At 42.0% G+C, this 13,449-nt stretch overlaps 1 protein-coding gene across 6 annotated transcripts; it reads left to right on the top strand.

Annotated features, from left to right (window-relative positions):
- Positions 1–108: 108 nt before the first annotated feature.
- Positions 109–12,966, top strand: SRSF4 (serine and arginine rich splicing factor 4). 6 transcript variants are annotated; one of them, XM_026076306.1, is made up of 8 exons: positions 109–611; positions 5,232–5,367; positions 6,776–6,918; positions 7,230–7,473; positions 7,803–7,915; positions 9,684–9,898; positions 11,258–11,341; positions 11,516–12,966. In XM_026076306.1, the coding sequence occupies exons 6-8, from the start codon at positions 9,690–9,692 to the stop codon at positions 12,309–12,311; spliced, it is 1,089 nt and encodes a 362-aa protein (XP_025932091.1). In that variant the 5' UTR covers positions 109–611; positions 5,232–5,367; positions 6,776–6,918; positions 7,230–7,473; positions 7,803–7,915; positions 9,684–9,689; the 3' UTR covers positions 12,312–12,966. The 6 variants fall into 6 exon arrangements, with proteins under 6 accessions (XP_025932091.1, XP_025932092.1, XP_025932094.1 ...); XM_026076307.1 differs by lacking the exon at positions 7,230–7,473; XM_026076309.1 differs by lacking the exon at positions 7,803–7,915.
- Positions 12,967–13,449: the final 483 nt, after the last annotated feature.

Here is a 13,449-nt window from a genome sequence, read left to right as displayed (position 1 = left end):
CTGGGTCCCCTTGGGGTTGAGGGGGGCAGGATACTTGGGTCCCCACCTCGCTGGGGGCAGGGGGACAGGGTGCTGGGGTCCTCTGGGGGGGGCAGGGGGGAAGTCAGGTCCCCAGGGTCTTTAGCTGCGTTTGGGGAAGGATGGGCAGAATGCCTGGGTCCCCACCTGATTTTTGAGGGAGATGGTGTCTCCTGTGGTGGTTCCCCTGCTGTCCTGCCCTGCACCCCAGCCCAGCCCCTCCTTGCTCTGCACCCAGGAGTGGGCACCCAGGGGTGAGCCCAGCTGTAGGTGCTGAGACACATGCTTGCAGGGTCATTTACAGGTGTTGTTGCACTCATGGAGGCCTGTGCACAAGTACCTGCCTAGCTTTGTTAGCAGGTGCTCGTTAGTGTTGAGTTCGGAGAGTAGCAGCCCTCGAGGGTGTCTGTAAGTGGGAGTGGGGCATGTGGGATGGGTCCGTAGCAACGGGTGTGGGTGAACTTCCCCCAAAGTCATGCTGAAGTCTTAATATAACGTGTGCTTATACGTGTGTGCCGTTCTAGTGACTGATGTCTTGCTGTACCTAGATGGTTTTGGATCCTGCTCCACCAGGACTTGCCCAAGACATTCAAGTATGCATTTTCAAGAGAAAACAAATTGTGATTTTTTTTTTTCCAACACTTAAACCACCAGCCTAACAAGTGTTGGCATTTTTTACTTTGCCAGAAACCCAACTTGAAGTCTTGCTTTAGGGAGACTGAGTGGAATACGGATTTTATTACTAGCCAGAACAGCCAATTACTACTTTCGCTTTAGAAGTGGAGAAGAGGAATCTCTTACAAGAGTTAGTTCTTTAGTGCAGAAAAGGGCTCCTTTTGTTTTAACACTGTTTTTACTGGTAGGTTGATGTATATCAAGTTTATAAGGTGAATAAAAGTCATTCTTAAAACAAACAGATGTGCACGTGTCAGTGTTTTAACCAACAGAGCTTCAGGTAGGGTTGAAGATTGCCTCTAAGTGAAATATTGAGGGTTCTGTTTTCCAGTCCTGGTCTGAGCCTGTGAGGGTGTTCTGTGCAGGCAGGTTTTTTTATACTTGTGGTATGAAAATGCCAAATGGAAGAGAAATACTTCACAGACAGTTGTTTAAAAAACAAACTTTATTAGCAGCTGTAGAACAGCTAAATGACGTGACCAATGCAGTTAATGGACTTGTTTTCCTGCTTTATTGAAAATTATCTATTATTGACCAGCCCTACACTCCAAGCTCAGCATTTAAAGTCGTTGTTCATGGGGATGTGTTGTGGATGCAGGAGGCAGCTTGTGCGTGTGCTTGAGACTGGCCCAAACTTGGAGCATCGGACTCCTAGGATCTTAAGTATGAATTGCACCTGGGACGTGTTGGAGCGGAGGAGGAGGACGCAGATCACCTGTATCTAAAACCCGAGTGCTCTGAACCTGAGGTGGAAATGACTTCAGCTCTGAAACAAAGCATAACCTCACTTGGGGGAGACAGAGTTCAGAAGTTATAGATAACCACAGGAACATAGGAAACTTAGAGTTATAGCATTGAGTTGTCATTCACCTTGCTGTTTGCTGCTTTTATAGTGAATTGCCTCGGCTGTGGGTTAGATGGAGCTTAATGTACATTTCTTGGATTAACTCAAAAATTTAGTGCCTTTTGAGTTGTATATTCTAAAATGCTCTCAACGAGCTATTGTTGGTTTGTATTTAAAGTTCCAGTTTGACAAAAATCTACTTAACCTATCAGATTTTATGTCTCTCTGCTTGGGATAATCTTGCACTGCGCTTTTGTCGGGATGCTTTACAGTTTGCTTTGTTTGCTCTCTGATCCTTTCTCCACGACTTATTTTTAGCAGTGCTTAGCAAATGATTAAAAATTACTGCACAGTGCGTGACTTCAGAGATTCTTTCAGTTTCTTCTAGAAAGTGTGGGTTATCTTAAATGTTCAGCCTGAAGGAGATTAGCCGTTCAGTATTTTAGCAGCTGGTGATGTTAAGCTGAAAAGCTTGAGCTTGAGGAGAATGAAAGTGGAATGTGATACGTCAGAGTCCTAAAAGCCTAGCTTGGGTCTCGATTGCTGGTAATTATAATTACAGCTTGCAATTCAAAGTCTTAAAGCAAAGTTTACCTGAGAAAAGGATGGGAAAATAAAAATCCAGTTTTTGTCATATTCTCCATTTCAATTGCAACTTCTAGTTGCGTGCTGTTAGTTTTTCAAATTTTGCTTGTTCCTGCTCGGAACTGTATTGACAGCTGGAGCCATGTGTGGCAGTGATATATGTATTAGGTGACCACAGAATTGGACACTTCAGCCTACTTTTTTTATCTTCTAAAAACATTCTAGAAGCTGAGAGTAATAATTCTAAGAGCTGGAAGCTTTTGTTTATGGTGAAACCAATTTGCAGTCTCAGCAGCTTAAAAAAATATTTTTACCTGTGTATTTATCTGCCCTCCATCGCTCTAACTGACTCTCAAGAATTTGCAGCTTCATCCTCATAAAACCTTTGCAAGATGGAGGGATGTACCTTCTCCATCAGACTGAGGAACAAGGATCAAAACTAAAAGCTTCAAACTTCAATTCTTTCCTCTAGTTAGGTTCAAAATCTGTGCTTGTTGCTTAAGGGGAAGTGGTTTGATATATATATATATATATATATATATTTTCCCTTCCTTACCCCCCAGATATTTACTCCCATTAACTTCACTGAGAGCGATTGGTATTAAGTGCCTTTGAAAATCAAACTGGAGTTATAACGTAGTGATACCCAGTATACCTAAATGAGAGTAAGGTGGCTTTCCAATGATTTTTTTCTTTAGTAATTCCAGTGGATTTGTGGATTTTCTTGCTTTACTAATATTACAGTGAATAAGGTGAAATTTTCATCTGTTTTGCCTTAAACAGAGCATTCGGTTTTGCTAGAAGACCAAAGAGATTCTCAGGTGTTTGTTGTCACTACGGAAACTTAAATATTACTACCGAAAAAATCATGACCGCATCTTAAATATATTCTGAAGTGGTAACTTCAGCAATGCGTTTAAACGAGCGTTAAGTTTCAAGCATCCTGAAGATGCTTTTCCTCGATAAGCTYACCTTTCCGATTACAGCGCAGGCGAGGACAGCTCGAGGGGCAGCCTTCCTCGGACCGAACGCCTCGCGAGGAGTTCACTGTTTACCTTCGGAGCACTTGTAGGGCTGGAAGCATTGCGTTCCCTATTCCAAAAGAGACTGAAGCCAGCAATCAAGCCTGCACGTGTTTGCTCTTCGGTGGCTGCTTGTGTTGGTGGGTGCTGCCACCTGATCTCCCTCCCTCCAGAGGTGCTGGAGGGAGGAGGAGGCGCGGAGAGCTGAGTTCATTTTCGTAGCATCTCTCCATATCAAGCAGTTCTGTAAAACAGAACTGAGAGAGCTGTCAAGCTTGCGCTTTCTTGAGAAGAAAGCGGGTCAATACTTTAGACAGATCTCTTATTCTAAGAACGTGCAAAATAACAGTTAAGGCGCTGGCCAGGCTCGGCCAGGCTGTGAACTGCCACCGCTCCTCTGGATTTCATGGATATTTAGCATATGTTGGTGAAGGGATGATGGTTTTGAGTGCATGGGCTTCATGCTTTAGGGCTCCACCAGTTCTCCAGCACCAGCCATTCATAAGTATTGGAAAAACTTTGGCACCTCGTGAATGCCATGGAAAAGGACTTTGTGCTGCTCTTGGCACGCCGGCGCGGAGAGGAGTGTGCAGAGCCAGCGAGGAAGAACCCTGCGGCCTTAAACCTTTGTACGTGGGGGAGCAGCTAAAAGGAGGGGAAAAATGACTTTTTTCCTTTCATTTGGGACATCATGCAATTTTAGAAAATTACATTTTTCCCTTCATTTCTGATTTTAAAAAGAAAAACACCTTTCAGGAGGTTTGATCTACTAGAATTGCTTAGAATAAGGGTGTATGCTCTTGTGGGTTTTTTATCACTTTCTCGATACGTGAACAGAAAATGTTGCAGCTTCACATTATCTCCAATTGCATTGACATTTTAGTAAGTAGTTTTATGCCACATATGAAGTAGTAATAGTAGACTTTTAAAAGAAGATTTACTTGCGCTACCATAACAGCAGGTTCAGATTGCTGTAGTTAAGGCTGCGTCAGCAACTGTGGCTTTCTGTGGTGTCAAACTATGCTTCTAAACATTCTTGATTCCTGTTTCTAGATCATGTGGTGCAATATTATATGTATTTAACAGAGGTAGGTCACTATTGCATTCATTTCTGGGCTGTGTAGGGTATGTTTGGGGGTTTTTTTTATTATTTAAAAGCACATACTCTTCCTTCAARGTTTGTATAAGCTTGTTAGGGGTATTTTGACAAACACCTGAAGTTTCTTGTAACTTTTCCTTTTTCCTTTTCTGTCAGAGTGATATCTTATTCTAGAACTTGTGTTCTGTGTATTCCCGAATGAAAGGGATTAACAGTGTAGGATAAATGTTAAGTATTCCCTTTTGGAGCAAGTGGAGAGAAGAAGACAAAGCTAACACCATCCATCAAGGTTTAATCAGACTAAATCCAGTCTGTCTAGGGCCTCTTGGGAGAGTTTCATGGAAAACTCCTATCAGAGGCCAGATGCATGAATATATGGGTGTTTTGCTTCGAGACAGCTCTGGAGCAGTACCTAACCTACCGCTTGGTCAGTGATGTGCTGCTGCAGGTGCCCTGTTTTCTCTGGTGTATAATACAAACAGAGTTTAATGCTGTGCTCTGGTCAAATTTAGATACTCCTCTGTTAGGCTGGCTTCACCTCTTCGTCTGTAATACACTTTATTTTCTTGCAAATGGGTGGCTGGTGCAATACCAGATGCTTCACCTTGTAAGTAATTACCTCCACGGTGAGATCCCGTTTAATGTAAGAGGATGTTTGCTCTGTTTTGGGGAGTGAAGGGAGGAGGAAAAATTCCTATTGAACAGTTTTATAATGACCGTGATAGTTTCAGTTGTTATTAGTCAGTCAGCTTGTTTCTTTCACGAAACTACAGCACTTGCATGAGAAAGCAGCTACCTTATTTGTAGTGTTTGGATCTGTTCTTAGTTAATAAATTACAGAGCAAGTGATTGCTGAGGTAGTGAAAATGCTTAAAAAAGAAGTGTCCTAAAAACAGAGGTAAGCATTCTTGTATAATGCATTTGCTTTTATGGATCACTTAAAACACCAATACTCACAAAATTGTTCCTCCCCTACTTGCTTGTGAAGACCTGAGTCCAGGATTGTGTTTGCACAACCGGAGATGTTGCAGTCAGATGAAAAGAGGCTCCCAATACTGTCCAGGGCTGCGATATCAGCAGTTATTGCATGGGAGACTCTGAAGCCTGAATTTGGGTCTTGGCAGGTGAGTGAAGGACAAATGGATGTCAACCACAGATAAACTCAGTCTGAACTCCGATTAGCAGCACTTTGATGTTCTCTGTCCTCCTTTTCAGTGGCCTATTTGGATAATGGGCATTTACACAACTTTATTTTTAAAACAGGTATTTCACTCTGGCAGTTCAGAAATTGGCAGGCTTGAGTTTTGTTTCAGCGCCACTGTAGATTTGCTCGGCAACTGTAGGCAAGTCACCAGTTCGTCCCTGAGCACCAGTTGTAAGACATTACTTAAAAACCTGTGTTCGGTCTTTTGAGCTCTCTAGTCTGCAGAGGTTAGGTCCTTGCAGCAGCCTGACCCCTTCCCTGATGTCTGTGACACCTCTGATGATTAAGTGAGAAATGCTGGCTTTAACTTTTCGGGCAAGCAGTGGTCTGCAAGCTTGTGTATGTCTCTATTTTCTTCATTTGGTAGTAGGAAACTGATTCCAAAACATCCATTTGAATGTTAAAAATAAGCTTTATATTTTTTGAATGTGTCCTTCATCTTGCTCTTCATCTGCCTATGTTTCCAAAGTCTTGAAGCAAGGCTAGTGCAACTTAGTTTTAAAATGCAGGCAAAGGCTTCGCCTGATCTTCTTTGGACCTGTGCTTCCAGGCAAGGCCTCTCGGCCTTGGATGGACTATTCATTTACCCTGGGAACTTGTTCCTGGTTATGGCTGCTGGATTTTCTTGTGTCCAGTAAATGAAGGTTTGGACTTGCCACGGTCTCTGAAATGCTGAGATTTTAGGAGTCTAGTGGACATAAAGCTCTCTCAGCAGTGTATGGGAAGCAGCAGATATCTCAAGATAAGATCTGTCTTGCTGAACGTAGCTGCTTTTCTTATCCAAATCATCAATGCTGTCTACAGTCAAGAATAAAATGAGTCTCTGATTAAAACAAACAAAAGCCCTTTCCTGACCTGAGTATTTTCTTTGCGAGACCTTCCAAGCAGGGCGTGCAGGGCACTTGCATRTGCATATTCCATTTAAAGTGTAGGAACTAAGGTGGCTTCCTAACTTAAGTAGTCTTAACACAACCGAGAATGGAAAGCAGGGCTTTTCAAAAATCAGGATAAATCCTAATCCCGTGAGCATATATGCTGTAATATCTGTCAAATGCTACTTCAGCCTCACCGCAGTGAAGCAAACTTAGTGAACAAAGCAGCACAGCACCATCTTTAGCAGGTTAGTGAGTAGGGTATGGTGCTCAGTGGGCTCGAACCCTTAGCCAACCTTCAGGAGGTCACAGCTGATGTTCGCCGAAAGGACAGCACAGAGGTTCCTCCTTGGAGAGCTGCAGAAACCTGCTCTGGGATGTGGGTTGTTCTTGACTATAGATACCTCAGTGGCGGTTCTTTCTGAGCAGTTGTCTTCTCTGTCTCTCTCTCTCCAGGTATGGCTTTGTGGAGTTTGATGATCTGCGAGATGCRGATGATGCCGTTTATGAGCTAAACGGTAAAGATCTCTGTGGGGAGAGAGTGATCGTCGAGCATGCCAGAGGTCCACGGCGTGACAGCAGTTACGGTTCTGGACGCAGTAAGCACCAAAATGCATTTGTATCAGTGGYTTATTTTAAATAAAATATTTTTTACTCATTTTTTTTAAAATAACTTTAAAAGGAAATGATATGAAATTGTGAATAGTGTTCTGTAACTGTAAATGTAACTGTCGATCTGAATATTTATTAACTTGTTTATTGTATTAAACTATTTTAATTGATAAATTAATAAACACAACTTCTTGTACCATTTTTATTATTATCATTTTATTTAACTATTTTAATGGTTTATTTGTAATGTGATTGTTTAACATAGATTTAACAAAGACCTCAATGTTTTAATTGAAAGAGTCCTTTGAGGCTAAGATGACTGCCTGTTCCATTTGCTGACCTTGGGTTACCTTTCCATGAGTGGCTCTTTGACCTTTGTGGCCCTTGGCTGACCAAAAAAGGAAGCCATGTGACGACCGCAACCTTTTCCTATTAGACCTGGGTGGTGAGGACCCCAAGGGTTAGAGACAGATGAGATTAATCTGAAATAGGTGCCTGAAAATCTTTATTCCTATCAGATATTCAGAAAACCTTTAAGCAATGTAAGTAACACTAGTAAACTGCCTTAAATGACTTGGTTTCTTCTTTCAAATTTTTAAAAATAACTTAAATTTAATTGCATGTTAATTTTAACTGTAATTATAATGATGTGCATTGTTTTAATTATGTGTCGGTATTGCAGTAATGACTTTTTTAATGCTTTGCATCTTTTTAACATTTTATACAATGGGGATCTAATTTAGACTAGAGGGTGGGAGAAGTCTTAATGTATTTGCAAACGTGCGGGGCAGAATAGCTTTTGGCCGGGGTGTAGAGCGAGCACGCCATTTCCCTAGTTGAAGTACTGCTGTCTGCTTGTCACCTCCTAAAGGTGGATATGGTTATAGAAGAAGCGGAAGAGATAAGTACGGTCCTCCTACCCGTACAGAATACAGATTGATTGTGGAAAATTTGTCAAGCCGCTGCAGTTGGCAGGATCTTAAGGTATGGGGCCCCTTTCTTTACCCTCTCTCTGTTAAAGAGCACAAAGGGTAAACAAGTTAGCTTCAGTTTCATCAAGAAAAACTTGTACAGACCTGTATTCCTCACTCCAATTTGTTAAAATAAGTCTGTGTGCTCGTATGCATACGAGGAGGGTGGTTTTAAGTAATACATTAAGTCAAAATTGAAGTATGTTTGAATATATGCAGTCATTATTTGTTACATACTACATTGGGAGTTACATCTGCACGGATTTGCATGTTATTGGACAGTAGGAGAATACCTTTTTTGCTCAAAATAAACCRACATCACGTACAGATATTTTCAGTCTTGTCTTTAAGCCCTGTCAAATCAGACTCTAATCAGGCCAGTGGTAGGACTCACTAGAGTCACAGAAGTTTGTCCTTGTCACTTTGGATTTTACTCATCAACTTCTAAGGTGCTAGAGCTATTTGAAAAGATGGCATCATTCTTGTACAACCTCTGTTAAGAATTTCCACACCAAGAAACTGTTTTAGAGACAGTTTCAGGAAAAGGGTGCTTCCAGACTACAAGCAATCGTGCAAAATCTCTGCTAAAAGCTAAGACTTTGTCCAAGTCTGAAGGAATGGAGTGGTTCTCGGCAGCAGAAACACTGGCTAGCACACTGCGCAGACTGCAGTACATGTGTAGGTGAAATGTTGATTCATATTTATCTGCATCATGGGTTGGAGGGGACAGGACAGGGAGCAGAGTTCCAATAGTAGTTGTAAAAGGTAGTGTTTCCTTATCAAAAATAGCAGAAATGGTTAAAAACACTTGTTCTTACAGGAACGCTTTCTTTTATGGCTCTCTCTTAAGGATGTGTAAAATTTGTTCTAAACAAACTTTGACGTATTAGAAACTGGTCTGTAATTGAATATGTAACTCTAGTTCAGGTACGTACTGAGATTCTTCAAATGTCTTTTGTTGTTAATGCTTMACACCATCAGTAGCTTGTCTTTGCTTCTGGTATTAAAAATTGTAAGTAGAGCATGGCATGATTAATCCTCTACTGGATGCGTTGCTTTTTTGAACAGCTTTAATTTCAGTGTACGTAAAATGGGAGTAGGTGGGTCGAGAATAGACTGAACCAAAATTCTGTGCAGCCTAAGTCCACAGCAGCCGAAAGACAGCCCTGTCTGGCAGCTTGCTTGAAGCAGGACGGAATGTCAGTTCCTGATAAACAGATGTGTTTAGTGAATGAAACAGCAGCCAGGTAGCATGAAGTGGGAAACTGAACTTAGCTTTTATTGCTGTGGGATTTCTTCCAGCAGAACATGAGGTATGTTACCTAGGTGTAGGACGAAGGGAAGCCTGCACTCCTGTTACCTGTTTGAGGCCTTTTTTCATATTAGATCTTTCAGTTTTTCACCTTTCCTAAGCTACCTTTGAACACGTGATGTAGAGATCAAGCATTTTTCCTTTGATCRCTTCTGTCAGTTGAAACTTATCACAGTCCAGAGCATATTTGATGTTAGACTTCAGATGTGAGACCTTAAATTATGGTTTAGATCAAAACTGTCAACACAGCCTTAGCTCTAATCACACAGCATCTCTGAAATTGTAGTGCGTTATTTGGCTTGCTCAGAAACCTTGGCTTTAGTTCTGCAAATGCTGTTTGGTTAAAACCCTTGCTGACATCGGTGTACATAGAAAAGGCTAAGTGAGCATCACTGCAGAAATGAGCAGAATCAGCTTGAAAGCCTGACTCTGGATTCGAGGCGATGGTCATTCTGTCCTCTTCCTCTAGGATTATATGCGTCAGGCAGGGGAAGTGACATATGCAGATGCACACAAAGGAAGGAAAAATGAAGGTGTGATTGAGTTCAAATCCTATTCTGACATGAAAAGAGCCCTTGAAAAGCTGGACGGGACAGAAGTAAATGGCAGAAAGATTAGATTAGTGGAAGACAGACCTGGATCAAGACGGCGCCGCTCTTATTCCAGAAGCCGAAGCCATTCAAGGTATGTCTCTTCATATGTAGCTAGAGTTGAATCTAACTGCAGTAACATGAATATGTAGCAGATTCCAAAATGCCTTGGAAGTGCTCTGAGTTCTCAATTTAGCTTTTGAGAATTTATTAGTTATTTGCAAGTAACCAAGGAAAAACAAAGCCTCCTCTCAGTTGTTGTCCATACTGAACGTGCGCATCTGATGGCTGAACATCACGGTATGCTACTGTTCTTCCGCAGCTATATCRAATCCATAGTCCTTGCTATTTTGCAGCAGAGCACTGCATGGTAGGTGGAGCTGTGCATCCAAAAGGAAACAGAAGGTACCTGTGTAACACTTCAATTCTGAACGTTGTGTTCTGCTCTAAGCACCGGGACCAACAGTTACTTCTCAGCTTGGAGACCCCACCCATTTCCTATTTCTTAGAGATTTGCAGCCTTCTTGGTAGGACAAAGRAAAATGCTTCAGCACACAATAACACACAAATATTTTCCCCATCCACTCTTGGATGTCTTGGATCCGCTCTTTTTGTATTAAGAAAATTCAGGCAAGCTTCTACTACTTCTACTCCTCCCCTCCCCTGGGCAGTGTGCTGGTTAGGAGATAACAGCTCTGTTGCTGRTTCATAACAATAAGTGATCTGGAGGCCCCCCCAGTATAAGCTGCCAGGTGAAGTGGACTTATCCCAGCCATTAGCTAGGGGAACGTTGGTGTGTTGTCCCTCTTTTCTGGGGATTCYAGGTTTTTCTCAAAAGTTCTAGAGACTTCATATGTTTGAGACCTTTGTGAAATATCATTGAAAATGGCCTACGTGCTTGAAAGTTAACAGGGTGGGAAGATTTTATGGGACTGACAGCCTCATTGCATCTCTCCCAGTTATAGAGCCAGGTAAGAAAACAGTATCCTTTAACTTGCAAGTAATACCTGGAGTTTCTTGGAAGGTCATGGACAGACAGGTTGTTCTTCTGAGGGGCTGAAAGTGGAAGCTCCATTAGACCCAGCACCTCTGGGCCTCAACCAACAGCTTGAACAGCAGAGAACACCTTGTTCTGACACTGCTTTATCTGAACAGTTCACTGTATTCAAAACTTTGACTTTGTTTGGAAAGCGATTCTCACTTCCTTATCTTAAATAATAAGGCTGTGTATTATTTCAGACTGGCAGCCCTGCTCGCTTCCAGGCGTAGCAGCAGGGGATGAGCGCTGTGGAGAAGGGTACTCTGAATCTGTAACTGTGTTGTGTAAAGTACTCTGCAACTCTGCAACTCTGCTACTTGAAAGGTGCTTTGATGCTATAACTTCTTATTCATGTGGGACCAGGAGATCGCAAGCTGTGTGTAGGCACATCCTAACATGGAGCTGTTGTTTCAGGTCTCGCTCTCGAAGCAGACATTCTCATAAGAGCAGGAGCCGCAGTGCCAGTAGCAGTCGCTCCAAGAGTAGATCAAGATCCAGGTATGTCTTTGTGGCGGAAGCAATGGGGGTTACCCACTTAAATGAGAGGCATCATCCTAGATTTGYGATAGGAAAACTGTTTTTCTTTTCCCTACCTCACGTACAGTGTTAAAGTGCTAGTCAAATCTAAGCTGTGCTACAGTGGAATCATTCTTTTTGTTTTTGCRCTCTCAGGTCTGTGTCCCGTTCCAGAAGCAAGAGCCGTAGTCGAAGCAAGAGCCATAGCAGAGGCCAAAAAGAGAAAAGCAGGACTCCAAGTAAAGAGGATAAAAGTAGGAGCCGCAGCAGGAGTGCAGAAAAATCACGGAACAAAAGTAAAGACAAATCTGAGGGCGCTCTCCATAACAGTGATGAGAAAGCAAAGAGCAGGAGCCRCAGCAAGGAAAAGAGTAAGAGCAGGAGCAGAAGTGGGAGTAAAGACAGGGGAGAGGAGAGGGAGAGCATGAGGAGTAGGAGCAAGGAGAAGAGTAGAAGCAAAGACAGGGAGAAGAGCATTAGTAAGGCTAGAAGCAGGAGCAAGAGCAGGGATGAGAGTAGGAGCAGGAGCCACAGTAAAGACAAAAGGAAAAGTAGGAAGAGAAGTAGGGATGACAGCAGAAGTAGAAGCAGGAGCCGCAGCCGAAGCAAGAGTGAGAAAAACAAGAGGCGCAGCAAGCGAGACAGCAAACCAAGTAGCAAGAAGAAAAGGAAGGACAGTCATGAGCGGTCCAGGTCAGTCTCCAAAGAAAAGGAGCATCTAAAATCAGAGCCTGACAAGAAGGAGGCAAAAGCTGAGGGTGAGGATACAGATGTGCATCAGGTGTCTCGCTCCAGATCTAGATCAAATTCCAAGTCAAAACCAAATGTCAAATCAGATTCTCGTTCCAGGTCAAAATCGGTTTCAAAACCTAGGTCCCGGTCTAAGTCTAGATCTAGGTCTGCCTCTAGATCCCGCTCCCGATCACAGTCAAGGTCTCGTTCCAAATCCTAACCTTGCTGCAACCACACTTGGAACTATCTGAAGAGTCTTTTGTACATGTTTGGTAGTTGTAGCACAAGTGATTGAAGTAGAACACATGTCAATGCTGTATATTTTTAACAACCCTGATGGCGTGTCTACCACTGTTAACTGCAGCGCTCGTTCCCTGTGATGCTCTCTGGTGCAAGGCTATTCAGCTCCTTTGCTATCTTATAGAAAGGTTCTCTTTAAATATAATTCTTCCTAGAGCACTGAAATTGTCCTGTTTTCCAAGAGCAGCCTTACAGAGAGCAAGCACTGCACTTTGGGTTTAGAAGATTGGAATGATGACTGATAGGTAGGTATGATGGCTTTGATGATCTTTGCCCTTGAATTGATGCCCTTTGATGTATGCCATTTAGTGGAAGTGCAAAGTCTTAAGTTTCATACTACTTTTGTTTCATATTTTTGGACTTACAGAGTTGTGAATAGCACTGTCAAAAGAAAAAAAAAGAAATAGATACTTGCAGTAATCCATAGGGACAAAGAAGTAGAGTTCCATATTCTGGTATTGTGACAATATCCTTGTTTTATATTAAATTTTTTATTTTATTTTTCCCCGTCTTGCAAAGTACAGTGATACCTGTTTCCATGAAATTTGAATAAAGACTATTTTTGCTTGACGACATTTGGTGGTGGTTACATGAAGTTGTGTTGTGACTGTCACTTTTATTTTTATTGCTGTAAAGTTGAATATAAAGAACAGTTAGTCACAAAGCATGGGTTCTTCATTTAGAAAATGACTTGATCTTAAATGTGATCGTGACGCTCAAAGACAATCCAGTTTTAAAAAAAGTGTTTATCTAGAAATGCTTTCTGCGTTTGGAGTTCTAACACTGCAATAGGGAAGAGACTAAAGGAGAATGAACCAGAAACAATAATGAAGGTGAGAAACCTATTTTCCATTGTCTGTATAAATTAAATGTACTGAGCTTCAGCTTCCATAATACAAGGAAAAAAAAGTTTCACTCGCTCAACTCACTAGACTCTGTGAAACTGTGAAATCATTGTTTGTCCAAAAACATTTTATTCTTGATACGGGTAACACTGAAGGTAAGTCAGGTTGATGTGGAAAGCATCTCTTCTACAAAATAAAGCAAAAAGTAGATCA

The sequence above is a fragment of the Apteryx rowi genome, unplaced genomic scaffold (genome assembly GCF_003343035.1).
Source record: "Apteryx rowi isolate R43461 unplaced genomic scaffold, aptRow1 scaffold_43, whole genome shotgun sequence".
NCBI classification, from domain to species: Eukaryota; Metazoa; Chordata; class Aves; order Apterygiformes; family Apterygidae; genus Apteryx; species Apteryx rowi.
The sequence above is the reverse complement of the archived record's forward strand: the minus strand, read 5'-3'. Positions and strand labels throughout refer to the sequence as shown.